Genomic DNA, 17,794 nt, shown 5'->3' with positions numbered 1-17,794 from the left:
TCGCCTGATCCGCCAGTTGCGTCCCTTTCTGGATCGGGACGCCTTGCGCACGGTCACTCATGCCCTAGTTACCTCCCGTATGGACTACTGTAATGCTCTCTACATGGGGCTCCCCTTGAAAAGCACCCGGAGGCTCCAACTGGTCCAGAACGTAGCCGCGTGAGTGATTATGGGCGCAGCTCGTTACGCCCATGTAACACCTCTCCTACGCGAGCTGCACTGGCTCCCGGTGGTCTTCCGGGTGCGATTCAAGGTGTTAGTTATCACCTTTAAAGCGCTCCATGGCTTAGGACCTGGGTACCTACGAGACCGTCTTTTGCCACCAATAGCCTCCCACCGACCAGTTTGTTCTCACAGGGAGGGACTACTCAGGGTACCGTCAGTCAAATTATGTCGACTGGCGACTCCCAGGGGGAGGGCCTTCTCTGTGGGGGCTCCAACCCTTTGGAATGAACTGCCCCCGGAGATACGGAATATCCCTGATCTCCGTGCTTTCCGCCGTGCCCTCAAGACCCTGATGTTCCAACAGGTGGGGCTAAACATATGAACATGTGAATGATTTTTTAAATGTTATCTAATTCTGGGTTTTATTTAATTGACCAAACTAAGTAATAATTTTAATTAGCAATTTTATGATGTTTGTGTGTCTATATTTTTCTTGACTGTACACCGCCTTGAGGCCTACGGGAGAAAGGCGGTATAGAAATATAATAAATAAATAAATAAATACATACATACATACTATTCATTTCCTTCTTGTTCCATTATCTTTTATTTACACTATAATTCCTAACAATCATATTAATTTTGTACATTTTATACATTGTCCTATAAACATTTTACATTTATGATTTCTCCCCTTTCATTATTGTTCACTATTTCTAATCTCCAGCCAGTTGTACCATTTGTTCCATATTATGTAGTATTCCGTATTTTCCTTTTCTTTAAGTTCTTTTGTTAATTTGTCCATCTCGGCACACTTTAAATTTTTTTTAATCAATTCTTCCTCTGTCGGTGTATTCTCCCCCCCCCCCAATTTTGTGCATATGATATTTGTGCGGCCGTTATGATATGTAAAATTAAGTATTTTATTTCTTTAGTATATTTTCTAGTGAATATTCCTAACAAAAATGTCTCTGGTTTCCAATCAATAGGTTGATCTGTTATTTTTTCCAGCCAAGCAGCACACTTGATTGGAAAATTTTGCAGTTAGCCAACTGCAGTTTGCAGTTAGTGTAGGTTAGCTGTGATGTAGGATTCACTGAATCTTGCCTGAATCCCTGTTCCCTGAAGATTTCTCCTTTTTGTTATATTTTTGTTATATATTTCAAGTATCCGCATCATCAACCGTGCCTTTTTTTCTTTGCTTCCTGATGGCAAACAGGAGAACGTGCCAGCTTCCAACAGCCTTGAAGAAAGAGCTGATGTCACGGCCTACTGGTGGGGGGAGTGGACCAAGTGGGCAGCCTGCACTCGGACGTGTGGTGGAGGAATCCGCTTCCAAGAAAGACACTGCCTGCAACAGAGGTAACCTTGGTGGCTTCATCCATCCATCATGGCTCACTCTAGCTACGTTGCAGTCTCTTCCTGAATGTGCGTTTTGGGGTTCAGAGCATCTTTGCATTCAGAAGCAGCTGGAACGATGCTGTGTGGGATCTTTGCTGTTGTCCAAGTCAGTTTTTTAACAGAATAACAAGAGTTGGCAGGGACCTTGTAGGTCATCTAGTCCAACCCCCAAGCAGGAGACCCTACACCATTTCTGACAGATGGCAGTCAGTCTCTTCTTGAAAGCTTCCAGGGATGTGTTGTGACCTAGGCCCAAGTAGTTATTACCAAACACAATCAGTCCTAAACAAACATTAAAACAGCTGAGAATTACTTCATTCTCAGCTTAGTCCAAATTAATTCCAAAACAAGTCCTTCAGAAAAAGTCCTTCGGCCTTATCACAAACCTTTATCTTCTTTGGCATCCTGCCAAAGGCTTTTCTTGGCAAAGCCCCACAAAATTCAGAAACAAGAGATCCCAACAAAAAACAAATGTAGCAACATTGCTTTCCTACAAAGAGCCCAAGAGCCATTGCTTCTCTTTTAAGCCTTATGGGAGGGGCCAATCATCTTCTGGTTTTAGTCCCGAGTCATCCTTTTTGCTTTAGCTGCTCTTGCCTTCTGGCAGCTCTTCATATGCAGAGGAACAGGAGGCTCCTCCTGTTCCTCTGCCTCTCTGCTGTCCGCCTCTGGAGACTTCAGAATCCACACATCGCTCCCAGATAGCCCTGGCCCCATCTCTGCCTCTGACGCAGAGCCCTTGTCCAGCCTTCCCCTGACTCCAGGACTGACCCATTGTCCTCCCCAGCTTCCTCACTGTCCGACTCTGCTGCCAGCTCCGCAGGCTGCTGGTGGACCACAACACGATGAAGCAACCACAACTTCTGAAGGCAACTTCTGTTTCATGGGTGGATTGTTCTCACTGTCAGAAAATTTCTCCTTATTTCCAGGTTGAATCTCTCCTTGTTCAGTTTCCATCCATTATTCCTTGTCCGGCCTTTGGGTGCCTTGGAAAACAGCTTGAGCCCCTCCTCTCTGTGGCAGCCCCTCAAGTATTGGAACTAATTGCTTTGGGTCCACACCACCAACCATCTGGGTGACCATGCCCTCTAAAACTCCTGGCTGCACAAATATGCTGGTCATGGGCAGCCTGCCCCATAGCCAGAATGGGCAAGTAAAGAGAAATAGGAAAAGGAGGGGACCAAATCAAAAACTCAGGCCATGCTAATGAGAGCAAGTAAACAGATGAGATTTTCTAAAACTGAATGGTTAACGATAGTGAATCACTTGGTTTAGGTTTAAGGAAATCATTGCCAGAAAGTCAGGCTTTGGCTTGTCCAGGAAATGCCCACCAGGTCTACTGCCTGAAAATCATCCTGCTTTCCAGCCCTTGGCTTCTGCTCCCACACCAAATAGGAATGGAACAAGACTGCTTGCGGCTAGGATCTGATCATGGATCTTAGCAATAGCAATAGCAATAGCAATAGCACTTAGACTTACAGTATATACCGTTTTACAGTGCTTTACAGCCCTCTCTGAGCGGTCTTCTCATGAATGAGGGTGCAAACCTGGCGTGTCTCACCAAAGCCTGACTGGGCCTCTCAGAAACCTGCCATCCCAGATTTGGGATCCTGGTTAAAGTATTTTATTTTCATTATTTTAATTTTTTATTTTATTTACGGGACTTATATGGTCACCTATCTCATACAGTGACTCTAGCCAGCTCATAACATAAAACTTAGTTTAAAACATATCCTCGCTCCCCCCCCCCCCAAAGGCACCAGGCCAAAACATCATTACCGCTCAATCCTCCCATCCTACTTGGTGTTTGGAGGAAGAGCCCACCAGAAGGCTCGCACACAAATGACCTCAACCCATTTCAATCCAGTTTCATGTGGGATTGAGGATCTCATCCCCCACGGCATCCTTCTGAGTTCGTCAGGTGCTGGCCTCTGTAAGTGCTGGCCTCTGTACAGGTGTAGCCTATATTTCTACCTGCCCTGGGGCCTGGTTCCTTGAGGGACAGCTTGTCTCCCGTAGGGTCCACCAGCTGATTCAACCTGGCAGGGGTGGTATGTCCCAGCCTCCTCTGGTTGAGAGCCTGTCTGTGGGGCAGGGCCTCCCTCTGGAACATGGCCCAGATGCCCTGCTGGCCTTTGGGAGCACTGGGTCTCCCCCTGGCTTAGGCTTAGGGGTGAGCGGAAGCCCTCTTTGGATTGTGTGGCCTCGGTTTTTCATTCCTGCCTGATTTTCATCATCCTTCTCATCTTTTTCTCTTTGTTTTGACCTGTTGCTGTAGAGGAGCAGCAGAAGAGCTAAAAGTCTAATGCTCTTAGTGATGAGCCTTTGGGAGTCAGGTGGAAAATAAATTTAAACACATAAAAAGGATCAGGCTCTTTTTCCATTTATGGGCTGCAGAAGAAGAAATTCTGAAAAGAAAACATTAATTTGGCCTCTGTTGTAGTTATTAATACATTTGTGGTGTTTCTTCCTGAATAGAGCAATTTAGATAACAGTGCTGCATCTTAGCTATTTAAGAATGAGAGGGCTGGGGGCTTTCCTGCAGGACCCTGAGATTCTCATACAGAGAAAGCCCCAACTTACTGGGGCCATACTTGCAGGATTAAAATAAGGCATCTTCTCTAACCAGCAATTAGACTGAAAAACACTTTAACAGGAATGTGCTTTTAGTCCTGAAATAGTTGTATGTAACTGCTAGAAGTGATAAAAATGGGAGATGAGCCCAATGCATTTGTTGCAGGCAGCGTGAGAATTGTTACTGCTCTCCTTCTTTATTTAAAATGATTTAACAAAAATTGAAAATCATACCATCTGTCCTTTTATATTTAGAAGGAAGATGGTGACAGGATTTCTTAATAAAACCTGCAATGGGATGTCCAAAAGATACCAGCTGTGTGAAGTGCAGGTAAGAGAGTTGGTGGGGGGGAGGCCTCAAGTGGGATCTGCCTGGAATAAGGAAGAAACTTGGCCGGCAAAAGTTCCATCATTGAGAGTAAAGTCGATCCTCAATTTATGACAACCATTGGGGCCGAAATGCCTGTCATTAAGTGATGGAGTCCTTAAGTGGGGCATTTCTAATTTTATGACCTCTTGCTGCTGTTGTTAAGCAAGTTGCCACAGTTGTTAAGCAAGTCATGCTGTTATTAAGTGAATCTGGCTTCCCCCATTGACTTTGCCTGTTAGGAGACCCCTGGGAAGGTTGCAGGTGGCGATCATATGACCCCACGATGCTGCTTCAGTCTGATCCCTCAGGGAAGTGAAACTCTTGACTCCATTTGGTTGAAGTGAAAAGGCTGATTGCAGTAAAGTCAAGCGGAATCTAAAATTCCCAGGTGCTTACAAAGAACTAAACCCATTTCCCCTAGTCACCCTTGTGGTCCGCCCATGTGTAGCCGATCCTGCACCACTGTTCTGGGAAACTCTGAGGTGTTTGTGCTGGTGAAATTCCACTCTGAGAGTAGATGGCCTTGAAGATGCCAGAACTAGCACAAACTGGATTCCAAATGGTTCTGTTCTTTCTCACATATCTATTCCCCCCTCCCAATTCCCCTCCATAAAGGTATACATGTTTATTGCCCATTTGTCATCCCCCTCCCCTTTCCTAATTGATGGCAGAATGCCAGCAAGGCGCCAAGTCAAAGGTGGTGGAACTGACAGTCACTATTTTCTGCTCTGTTGTAACTTTGGTTGTTAAATGAAATGGTCATTTATCATATGTCAAAGATTACCTGTACTAACACTTCTCTATTTAGAGATTTTGTTTGGCTTCCTACTGGAAGGTATGGACTCTCTGAAGCTGCAGAACACCAAGCTGAGAAACATCGTGCATCCCCACTTTAATTGTGATGCCCAAGCTTGGTTTTGAAGGCAAGCGGGCAGCTTGAGGAGCTGTCAGGGCAGGGGCTGCCCGGGCCTCACCCGGGCTTTTCTTCCTTCCAGCAGTGTCCTCCAAGTGGAAGGAGCTTCCGGGAGGAGCAGTGCTCCTCCTTCAACTCCAGGGTCTACAATGGACGCACCTTCCAGTGGAAACCTTTGTATCCAGGTAAGCAAGTGGCAGTCTTTGGTCTTCGCGGCATAAAGCAATGTTGAAAGTTTAAAATGAACTAGGCTCTTTCCTGCTCTAGGAAAAAGGAAAATCTCTGCAAGATGCCTTGTGTTTTATCATCTTGTTGATTTATTTTAAAGATTTATATTGCTACCCATTTTGTAAAATACCACTGACTAGCTCACAACAACAGCAAAATAGTAAGACGAAACAGGCATCTAACCTCATATCTCCCTCCATTCTTCTTTGCAAGCCCTGGCTCCAACCTGCTGTCCCAGCCCCTGGTGGGAAAGGTGCTTTCAGGAAGCTGAAGTGGGCGGGCCCTGCCTGTTCTCCAGGGGAAGAGCCTTCACAGGATAGTGGTGGCTAAGGAGAATAGGGCTTTCTTGGGACCTTAGATGGGAATGTCTAAGGGAAGGGAGTGGAGCAGGCCCACCCCATCCAATCTGGAGGAATTGCCATTGTCCTCAGGGAGGTCTGCAGGGGGTCTGCAAATAAGCTGGCTCCATGCCATTCATTGATAACCAACACCTTGAATTGCACCTGGAAAAAATCTCACACAGCAGTGATGCCACATGGGCAAACCAAGGGGTGCCCAGCAACTGCACCAGCTGCCACCTTCTGGACTAGTTGTAATTTCTGGGAGGTCTTCACGGCCCTAGGGGGAACACATTGTAATAGTCCAGCCAAGAAGTGACACGTAAGTGTTATGTAAATAGGTTTGTTTGGCAGGCAGTTTGAATTAACTGACCCTCAGCTGATTGGCTGACCACCACAGCTGCAAGGTATATAAAGGGAGCTGTTTCCCTAGGTCAGTCGCTGGGTTCTCACCCTAATAAACAGAGCTGTTGTCACTCACTGCCTGGCTTGCTGCGTCCTCATTCACCCAACTTAACATTGGTGACGAAGGTGGCATTTTGAGGCCAGCAGCCAAGGAAAGAGCTGAAGCCACAACCAAAAAGAGCTGAAATCACGTTCCAAGAGAGAAGCGGAACAACCGACCACAGAATCCAGCCAGGCAAGCGAGCGGAACACAGGAGAATCGCGAAGGATGTCTACCTACACCCCGCCAGCGCCTTTTAACCCCAAGGAGGAAAAGTGGGGGTCCTACATGTCCCGGTTCGAGTGCTTCATGGTGGCGAATGACCTGCAGGGACTACCGGATGTAAGAAAGAAGGCCCTGTTCCTGAGCCACTGCGGACCACGAGTGTTCGACACAGCTGAAGCCCTAGCGGAGCCGAATTCGGTCCACACCATATCATGGTCAATGCTACAGACCCTGCTGAAAGACCACTATGCCCCAACACCTTCCAAATACGTCCAACGCTATGAGTTCCGGCAGAGGCTACAGCAGGACGGCGAGTTGATCAGCGAGTACGTCGCCGCCCTGCATAAGGCCGCAAACCAGTGCGAATACTGAGACCTAGATGAGATGCTCCTAGAGCAACTAATCTGCGGAGTGAGAGACGGCCGGCTACAATGGAGGCTGCTTGCGAGATCGAACCTGACCCTGCACATCGCCCTAGATGAGGCAAGAGCTCAAGAGTCATCCGTGAAGGCCGCCGAAAGACTGCAGGGGACCTTCCATGGCCGGACAGTGCAGAGGTCGGCGACCGTACACCGTGAGGCCGCAAGCACCGAGAGTGAAGGGGAGTCCGAGGGAGAAGTCTACCACACTGAGCAGTCCAGGCCAGACCGATGGGGACCCAGAGACGACTGCGCCAGCTGTGGAGGCTCACACCCCCAGCAGAACTGCAAGTTCCGGGACGCGATCTGCCAGTTCTGCGAGAAAAAGGGGCACATCGCTTGAGTCTGCAGAGCCAAGCAAGCGAAGGGCCACAAGCCATGTGGCCTAACCAGCCAATCCGAAAGGGCGCCGTGCCAGAGATCCAATAAAGATGGCGGAAACCGGAAGGGCGCGAAAATCGAAGACATCGAGGCCTACACCATCCGCATCGGCCAGACCTGCACATCACCCGGCGAGAAGACCTACACCGCGGTCGAGATCGAGGGTCATGAGTGCCAGATGGAGATCGACACAGGATCCCCCATATCCATTATGTCATGGGCCAATCTCAAGAAAGCCATCCCCAGTGCACACAAGTGGCAGCTCCAACCACAGGGAATAAGCGAGTTCCAAGTATGATACGGGGAGATCAGCAAGAGGCTCCCTCTCACCATCGTCAGCGGCAAGCTCCCCAGCCTCCTGGGCATGGACTGGTTTTGAGCCCTGGGCATGGGATTCACCGGAGTGAGGAACATCCAGAGCACCCTGAGGGACGACCTGATGCAAGAGTTCCAGGACGTGTTCGACGAAAGGCTTGGCAAGTATGTGGGGACCCCTATTTCATTCAACCTCAACCCCAACGTTGCCCCAATCCGTTTAAAGCCTAGGAGGGTGCCATTCGCCCTAAAGCCCAAAATAGACATTGAATTGGACAAGCTAATAAAGCAAGGGGTGCTCATGCCAGTCGACCACGCCAAATGGGAGACCCTGATTGTGACAACCATGAAACCGGACAGGTCAGTGCGCACATGCACCGATTATAAATGCACAATTAATAAGGCCCTACAACAGAGCGCTTATCCGGTCCCAATTGTGCACCACCTCCTGCATTCATTGGGCCCCGGCAAGATCTTCGCCAAACTAGATCTTGCACAGGCGTACCAGCAGCTACCGGTAGATGGCGCTACCGCGGAAGCACAGACTATCGTAACACATAGAGGCGCTTTCAAGTGCACGCACCTACAATTTGGAGTCAGCATAGCCCCCGGACTTTTTCAAAGTACGATGGAGGGGCTACTGCAAGGGATCCCCGGGGTAGTCCCCTATTTCGATGATGTACTCATCACAGCGGAAGATGAGCAACAACTGGGGAGGGAGGCTGAGAATGGTGTTAGAAAAATTCAGAAAGGCTGGACTCCGGGTCAAACGCAACAAATGCATGATCGCTATCCCCTCCGTAGAGTGTTTGCTATGGGGCAAACGGGTTGTTGTTCCCTTGTGCCTAAGGGAAAAGGTCTTAACACTGTTGCATGAGGGGCACCCGGGAATTGTACGGATGAAAGGACTAGCCAGGAGCTACGTCTGGTGGCCCAACATGGACGCAGATATTACCAAGTGGGCGGGGAGGTGTCAGCCCTGCCAAGAGTCTAGACCAGATCCACCAACGGCACCGGTGAGGGAGTGGGAAAGACCCAAGGGACCTTGGTCCAGAATCCACATAGATTTCGCGGGGCCATTTCACGGGCAGACATTCATGGTCGTAGTAGATGCCTTTTCCAAGTGGCTGGAAATTAAGCTCATGAAGGCCACTACCACCGACGCAGTTATTAGGGAACTGAGGAGTTATTCGCTACACATGGGTTACCGGACATCTTAGTGTCAGATAATGGGCCCCAGTTCATGGCCACACAGTTCGAAGGGTATTTAGCGGAGTTGGGGGTCAGACATGTCCTCTCAGCCCCGTTCCATCCAGCTAGTAATGGACAGGCTGAGAGATTCGTAAGAACGGCCAAAGAGGCCCTCTCACGCCTAGGCCCTGGAGACTGGCAGGAAAGGATAGATCGTTTCCTAACAGCCTAGCATTCCACGCCTTGCACAGCCACAGGCTGAAGCCTGGCAGAACTACTCATGGGGAGGAAGCTCCAAGGAGTACTGGATAGGCTAAATCCCAATTACTCCCCCGAGGTCTTCAAGGGGGGGGGAGAGGAAACTCAGGGAGTTCATCATAGGGACTCCAGTCCACGCCAGAAACTACGGGAAGAGCCCACTCTGGGAAGCAGGGACAATCACGGAGATTACGGGGCCCAAATAGTACAGGGTAGACATGGGGGATGGGAGAGTTTGGCGCAGGCACATAGACCAACTGCGAAGGCGAATCGCAACAGACGCCGAGGAAAACTTCAAGGAACCGCTCCCTGACTACCAGCCAGAGCAACAAACTAAGTCAAGCCCGAGTGCAGCGGAGGACTTAGCTGACAATCCTGGCGTCCGGAGCCGTCCCAGCAAGGAGTTCCCGCCAGCCGAAGAAGTCGCCGCCCATGAGGAGATCTCGGAGGTTCCATTGGCGGAGCAGAGAGAAACAGGGAGTCCCTCCGACCTGCTTGACGCCGCCCCTCCGACTGAACTGCGCAGATTGACCAGGCTACGTACACGCCCTGGTCACCTGAAAGAATTTGTATGCAAATAACACCCAAAGTGACTTCTGGGAGGGGAGGAGTGTTATGTAAATAGGTTTGTTTGGTGGGCAGTTTGAATTAACTGACCCTCAGCTGATTGGCTGACCACCACAGCTGCAAGGTATATAAAGGGAGCTGTTTCCCTAGGTCAGTCGCTGGGTTCTCACCCTAATAAACAGAGCTGTTGTCACTCACTGCCTGGCTTGCTGTGTCCTCATTCACCCAACTTAACAGTAAAAGTCCATGAGGAAGGCCTCCCAGGGCAGGAACAGGTCAAGTCAACACATGGGATGTATCTGTGCTGAGGCATCAGTCATAGTTACTACCAGGGGTGAAATCCAGCAGGTTCTGACAGGTTCTAGAGAACTGGTAGTGGAAATTTTGAGTAGTTCGGAGAACCGGCAAATACCACCTCTGGCTGCCCCCAGAGTGGGCTTGGAATGGAGATTTTGCAATATCCTTCCCCCAGGAGTGGGAAGGGAATGGAGATTTTTCAGTATCCTTTCCCTGGAGTGGGGTGGGAATTGAGATTTTGCAGTATCCTTCTCCTGCCATGCCCACCAAGCCATGCACATCAAGCCACACCCACAGAACCAGTAGTAAAAAAATTTGGATTTCACCACTGGTTACTACCTTAAAAAGAAGCAGCAAGAGACCCAGCCCTGCAACACCCCACATTAATCTAGGAGCCCAGGGCTAGACCTGTACCATACACCAGCCCTGCCTGGAACTGGACGCCCCCCCCCCCCCCGAAAGGAGGAGAACCCTTGCAAAGCAGTTCCTGACCTCACAGCTGGTCAAGAAGGTTACGATGGTGAATGATACCAGTGGTGGGTTCCTCCCGGTTCTGCCCAGTTCCGCCGAGCTGGTAGCGGTGACGATATGATGTCACCAAACTGGTTCTGCCCCCCCGCACCCTCCCCTGCGTTATTCTTACCTTTTATTTGGACCCACCCCCAATCTATTGCTGCCTCCTGAGTCCCAGCTGATGGCTAGAGGGAAAAAACCTATTTAAACTCTTGCCATGGGGCTTCAAAGAGCCGCCCTACAGCTAATCAGTGCTAAAAGAAAACAAATGAGTAGACTGGTAGATCAGTGCCTGCAAAAATAAATGGGTAGATTGGTACAGCTCTGCAAGCAGTTAAAAGCCTGGTAGACCAGTACCTCTGCTAAATCCTAAATAATTGTCACATGACCATCAAGCCATGCCCACAAAATAAGCCACGCCCACAAAACCAGTAGTAAAAAAATTTAGAACCCACCCCTGAATGATACTGAAAACTGCCAAAGTCAGCATTCCGAGTAATGCATCCAAAGAAATCAACTCCAAGGCAGGAATGTTCCTCAGAGCAGTGGTCACCAATCTTTTGGACCTCAGGAACCACTAAATTCATAATTAAATCCTGCAGACCACTAATATGATCTGCCTAATGACTGGCTGGGTGGGCGTGGCTAGGTGGTCATGTGACTGGGTGGGCATGGCTAACTTGATGTCACTCACATTGAGGGGCGCCTCGCCAGCCTCTACTCACCCCTCCCCTGTCAGCCACTCCTCGCCTCCCCGCCTGGGCTCCTTAGGGCCCCAACAGGAAGCAGTTGTTGGAGCTAAGCAGCCACCACGAGAAAGAGTTGGCAAAACAGCTGGCTCAGTTCAAATTGGATCTGACCGAGAAGGAGGCTTAGCAGAAGCACCTCACTGAGGACTAGGAGCATAGGCTTTCCAAGCATAGGGAAGACCTGCAGGAGTGCAAAGCCAGGTCCCGGTGCCTGGAGGCTCAGTGGGCTGAGATGGTCAGTCAGTTCCAGGCCATGATGCAGTCCCACTGGAACAAGGCCCTCTGGTTCTTCTCCACCAGCAGCACTTCCCTCCAGCCTTCGCCCAAAGCCCTGCACCAGGAGGCTGAAGCAGACCCCAAGTCAAAATTTCTTCTCCCCTCTAACCCACACAAAAAGACCCTGAAGGGGGAGACTCTCTGCAGCAACACAAATGTTCATTGCACATATCCCGGCCAGGGGCTGTAATTTGAGGACCTCTGATTTAGTGCAATATAAAAAATGCAAAGAATTTTTCTGGGGACCACCAAAATTTTCTCACGGACCACCAGTGGTCCATGGACCACCAGTTGGTGACCGCTGCCTCAGAGAACATGTTTATTGGACACATCATATCAGCACAGCCAGTAAAAACCAACTCTAAAAGTTTCCCGTGGTTACTATGTAATTAAAAGAGCAAATGTTTCCCTCCCCAGGTGTCACAGGTCACATTGTCCAATCAAAGCAGTTGACAGGCTCCTTCAATCTCTCCTGCCTCCTCCTACTGCCACCTGTTGAGATGACCTTGGTTCCCACAGGAGAGCTCTTTATTTTGTCTATGAGTCGGTTTAGCTATTCCCCCCCTCATCCTCACCCCATAGTGCGTGGCAACTATAAACCAGCACAAGATGGCTTCAGCCAGGTTTGATTCAGAGTTGACAACCAGAGGGCCAGAATCCTGGAATCACCCAAGCCCTCCAGAGATCATTCCCAAGGGCAAGGAAGGCAGTCTTAAATGGTAGCCTGGGCTGAATTCCAACTGCAGGGGCCCCAAATAATCCACCTCATTGAGGGCTTCCTGGAGTTGAAAGCTAACCACTCTCTTCCTCACCCTAACCTGGACAGGAAATAGTGGGGACTCAGTGGAATCCCCACTATATTGGGGATTGTCCAATATAGTCAGGTCCAAAGATGGTTTTTGAGGAGGAGGTGAAATCCCCACCCCCTTCAAGGTAGGCACAACCACTCCTTCCTGCAAAAAGACATTAACCACCACTTGGACCCAACTAGAGGATCCTCCTGGGGCACCTTGACCAATCGGAGGGCATGGGTCCGGCACATAGGTGACTGAGGCCACAGTCCTGAGGACCTTGTCACGACCCTCAAGATCTGTAAGGGTATGTGGGTAAGACCTTGGGAGACGTGAAGAGAGGCTGCCTAGAAAACAGGCTGCATAGCCTGCAGCTGGAGAGGCCAAAGGGTCAGAAGAGACCCTCCCTTAGTTGCTCAGACTGTAAAGGAGACAGCAGAAGTATTGTACTTTCAGGCATTCACGGTTCTGTTTATGTAGCTTTAAAATAAACTAGAATTAACTCATCTGGCTGTTTCTTGTCTGGTCTGCCTGGCGAGGCTGACAGGATTGACTGAGGCAAACTCCTCCTACATACATTTTCCATGTATGGAAGGAGGTTTTATAACACTGTCTGAGGTTTTTTTAAAAAATTGCATTGATAATTGCCATGACTATTTAGCATCTCCATTTAGCATCTCCTCCCTTTAGATGACTATGTCCACATCTCCAGCAAGCCCTGTGATCTCCACTGCACCACCACCGATGGGCAGAGGCAGCTGATGGTCCTGGCCCGGGACGGCACCTCCTGCAAATCCTCTTCATTCCGAGGGGTGTGCGTGTCTGGAAAATGTGAGGTTGTTAAGCATTTTGGTTACCCTCTTGCCCACAGAATTTTTGTAGCTGTTCCGGCTGCCTCTCAAGGCACTCTTTCTTCTGCTGCTTCTAGCCCATCGGATGCGATGGGGTTCTGTTCTCCCCCCACGCTCTGGATAAATGCGGGGTCTGCCAAGGGAACGGCAGCAGCTGCACTCACGTAACTGGGAGCTACCGGAAGGGAAATGCTCCGCTTGGTAAGGCAGGAGGGGACCTTGGGGACGGCCTTGGCCCTGAGCAAGTTCAGCCTTGGGTAGGGAGGCCAAGCGGTGGGAGGGTCCCATCCCCTCCTTTTGGTGATTCTAGCCATCCCTGGTGATTTGCTTCTTACTCATCCATGCACTGTTCTGCAGGATACTCTTTGGTGACTCACATTCCTGCTGGAGCAACAGATATCCAGGTAGTGGAAAGGAAGAAATCTGCTGATGTTTTGGGTTTGTATTATACCTGGTATAATAACCAATAAAACGTTTATTTCTAGCTTTCTTCTTAGGAAGCAAAGTATTTTCATTTTATAACCTAAATCTACAGCCTACCCTGGCTTCATGATCATAACATCTCCAAATTCACCTTGCTTGCTTGCTTAACATTTTTCTTGTTTCTGTGACTTTTTCCCTTTTCTCCTCAAAAAAATAACCTGCCTCCCAACTTCCTCTTGCTAATACTGATCACGATGCCCTGGTAATGATGCAGATTCCCACGATGGGCTGGATAGTTGGGGTGTTATTTCATTCAGGCCTGACCAGTGGCTGTTCCACAGAATAGCATTGCAGAGTCTGAGACCAGGGCAGAAAAGAAAGTGGATGTCATTTCAATAACTCCTACCATACAAATCATGGCCTCTCATTTGGATTTTGCAGCCATTGCAGATGAAAGTGGCTCTTACTTCTTCAATGGGGATTACAGAGTAGACATTCCGCAAAACTTCAATATTGCAGGGACTGTCTTCAAATACAGGAGACCCATGGACATTTTTGAGACTGGCATAGAATATATTGTCGCACAAGGGCCTACCAACCAGGGTTTAAACATCATGGTAAGTTTTGTTTCTTGGAACATATGAATACCTTTCAGTGCATGAATGTCGCCCGTCTTGTTACCAGTATGTAAACATAGAAAATGCATTGTAGAATCATAAAATTGGAAGATACTCTGGAGGTCTTCTAGCCCAAACATCCTGGGCAGGAATCTTCCAACCATTCCAGACAAACGGGGATCCAATTTTTGTTTCCAACCTCCAGTGACAGCAGTTTTAGGAGGAAGGCTGTTCTGCTGTTTAATAGCTTTCACAGTCAGGAAATTTCTCCTTAATTTGAGTTTGGATCCCTCTCTCTGTAAAGCTTCCACAAACCGATTCTTCTCCTATCCTCCTGCATTCCACAGAATAAATCCACCTTTTCTTTCCACAGAGAGTACTTGAGGCATCAGAAGATTGTTATCATGTTTCCCTTTAGCTCTAAAGAAACCTAGTTTCTTTAACTATTCTTCACAGGATTTAATCTACAAGCCTCTCACCATCATTCCTGATCTTTTCTGCACACGTTCCAGAATCATCCTTGAATTGTGGGGACCAGAACTGGGCAGCATAGATGTGGCCATCAATCTCTTCAGAGGGAGGCTGTTCCATGGGGAAGGCATGGCTCCTAGGACTCACCAAGTCACCCTTGTTGGCTGAGGAGACCCAAAACATGCTTTTGATACTGAATCTGGTAGAATGGGTGGAAACCATGGGGGAGAGACAGTCTGGCGCAGCTTATGATGGCCTAGGTAGTTGACTCATGTCATGCTTGCTAAGGAAACTGAGGGTCACAATTCATAAGGGGCGGAGTTTCAACTTTCCGTTGGGCTGTCTTTAAAAGGCCTCCCTCCTATGGAATAGCCTGCCTTGGTCTCTGGATCCCTCCCCTTTTGTTATTCCTTCAGAGCCTGGGATAAACCTGGCTCTTCAGAAGAGCCCTGGAGGACCAAGAAAGGATGGGGTATTAATTACTATAATTTATTGCTTGGTCTGGTTTTACTCTGTGGCTGTTAGCTACTCACAGTCAGTAGGACAGCAGTGACATATAAACCTGGACAAAACTAAATAATTAGCCCAAAAGCCTTTAGCAGATCTTGCCTTGAGGAGGAGCAGTCCTCAGTGGCCCTTAAGGTACCCCCAGGATCCTAAGGGGGAGCCATTGCAATGTAGACATTCTCCCTGACAAGCTTGTTACCCTAGGTCCCCCAGTGACGAGATAGACGATTGGCTTTTGGGTCTGTGTCCTCCTCTGCTTGGCAGAATTGGGGCCTTTGAGCTTCTGCCTTGTTAAAAGCTGTGTCCCCCCCCTCGCTTTACATAACAAGGGTGTGGCATTTTCCCCCCTTTCCTCCAGGTTTGGAACCAAAATGGTAAAAACCCATCAATCACATACGAATACATCCTGCAGACAAGACCTTATTTGAAAAAGCTGCCGTCAATTTACTACGGCTTCTCGGAATCAGATAGCGAAGAAAAAACGGAATTCGAAGGAGGATTCCTTTGGGGTCTCGCTCAGCTCAACGCCAGCCTGCTGGCCACCCTCTCCCAAGAAAAGGACCACCTGGAGAAGCTGCTCTTTGGCTGGCAAGGGCGAGGAGATGAATTGAAGCTGAGCACGATGCAGCAGACCAATGAAGTTTACCCCAGGACCCCTCTTGAGTATGGCCCTGCCCTCCCAAGCAAGCCCTCCACAGGTGAGTAACCCACAGCCGAGGGCAGGCTTCTTCTTGTCAAGGTCCTGCCTGGTGGCCACTGAAGCTCTTGCTAGAAAGACCTGCTTCCAGCAAGACCTTCAGGCTGCCCTTTTCATTTCTGTGGGCATTTTTTTTTTTTTATTGCAAAAGTTTTACAATTACATTTTCACCCCCTTTTTCACCCCCCACCTCCCGCCCCAAACTTCCCATCCTCCCTAACCCTCCCTAACCCTCCCCCCCCCTGACTTCCCTATTACATACTCATAACTAATAACACTAATATATAAGCCTGAACCCGTCCCTCCCCCTATATAATTTTTCCTCTTTATCTCTTTACATTAAAATATTTCTAATACATTATTTTCAAATAAAAGCTATTTGATACTTTCTAGTTTGGTATTTGTTCTGAACATATTCTATCCACCTTTTCCATTCCCATTCATAAGTCTCTTGTGAACAATCTTTTAAATACGCTGAAATCTTCGCCATCTCTGCAAAACTAGCCATCTTCAAAGTCCATTCCTCGATAGTAGGCAAAGCTTCATTCTTCCAATATTTACCTATCAACAATCTTGCTGCTGTTATCATATACAATATTAGTTTTATTTCACCCCGAGTAAAACCCTTAACTATACCCAATAAGAACAATTGTGGAGAAAATTGAATTTTTTTCTTCAAAACATTCTGCATGACCCACCAAATTTTTATCCAAAAAGCCTTAACTTTCCTACAGGTCCACCAAACATGATAATACGTAGCATCCAAACATTCGCATCTCCAACATTTTGGCTGAACATTAGGGTACATACATGACAACTTTTTGGGATCTAAATGCCATCTATAAAACATTTTATAGAAATTTTCCCTCAAGTTCTGGGACTGTGTAAATTTAACATTCTGAACCCAAATATTTTCCCATGTTTCCAACATCACTGGTTCTTCAAAATTTTGTGCCCACTTAATCATACAATCTTTAACTAATTCAGTTTCTGAATCCCTTTCTAGCAAAACATTATAAAGCCTTTTAATATGCATTGGGCCTTTCTCTCTTATATGTCTAACCAATTCTTCCTCATGCAACATAATACCAGTTTTTTGGTCCTCTTTCCATCTCAGTTGTAATTGATTATATTGTAACCAAGTTAGATTAAGCCCTTCATCCAACAGTGTCTGTAATGTCTTCAGCTGCCATCTGCCCGCATCTGTAAAAAGAACCTCTTTGTATAAAACCCCCCCGAGTGACATTATATTTGTATTCCACAAAGTATGACCAAGATCCAGCCATAGCGGTATTTTGTAATCCCATTTGAATCGGTGCTTCTTCCAAACTCTCATCAAGGAGTCTCTAAGTATATGACTTTTAAATACTTTATCTACTTTGTCGTCATAAAATAAATAAGCATGCCATCCAAATTCGAGATCAAAACTTTCTGCGTTCAGTATTCCAGTCTTTTTACTTCCAAACCAATCACTTGTTAAAGTTAAAGCTGCAGCATCATAATATAACTGTAGGTTTGGGAGTTTAAGGCCTCCTCTTTCTGGAACATCTTGCATAATTTTCAGTTTCACTCTCGGCTTCTTCTCGTTCCAGACAAACTTATTCACACCAGACTGCCAAACTTTCAATTGTTTATCACTTTTAAGCACCGGAATCATTTGAAACAAAAACAGAAGTCTTGGCAAAATGTTCATCTTAACTGCTGCTATTCTTCCAAGTAAAGACAGTTGCAGCTTTTTCCAGGTCTCCATATCTTTCTGGACCTCTCGCCACAGCACCTCATAATTATTTTGAAACAATTTCAAATTTGATT

General features: G+C 47.8%; 1 protein-coding gene across 1 annotated transcript in view; it reads left to right on the top strand.

Annotated features, from left to right (window-relative positions):
* Window positions 1-17,794, top strand: part of ADAMTSL2 (ADAMTS like 2) — a 121,703-nt gene that overhangs the window by 12,363 nt on the left and 91,546 nt on the right. The window contains exons 3-10 of the mRNA XM_070955592.1: window positions 1,385-1,527; window positions 4,396-4,471; window positions 5,506-5,608; window positions 13,107-13,252; window positions 13,345-13,468; window positions 13,625-13,705; window positions 14,132-14,307; window positions 15,644-15,983. Of these exons, the coding sequence (XP_070811693.1) occupies window positions 1,385-1,527; window positions 4,396-4,471; window positions 5,506-5,608; window positions 13,107-13,252; window positions 13,345-13,468; window positions 13,625-13,705; window positions 14,132-14,307; window positions 15,644-15,983 (1,189 nt within the window). The remainder of the gene's footprint in view (window positions 1-1,384; window positions 1,528-4,395; window positions 4,472-5,505; window positions 5,609-13,106; window positions 13,253-13,344; window positions 13,469-13,624; window positions 13,706-14,131; window positions 14,308-15,643; window positions 15,984-17,794) is intronic.

This window comes from Pituophis catenifer, unplaced genomic scaffold, assembly GCF_029215685.1.
Source record: "Pituophis catenifer annectens isolate HBS135680 unplaced genomic scaffold, rPitCat1.0.hap2 SCAF_17, whole genome shotgun sequence".
Classification (NCBI taxonomy): Eukaryota; Metazoa; Chordata; class Lepidosauria; order Squamata; family Colubridae; genus Pituophis; species Pituophis catenifer.
Note: the sequence above shows the minus strand (reverse complement) of the source record. Positions and strands in the feature narration are given on the sequence as shown.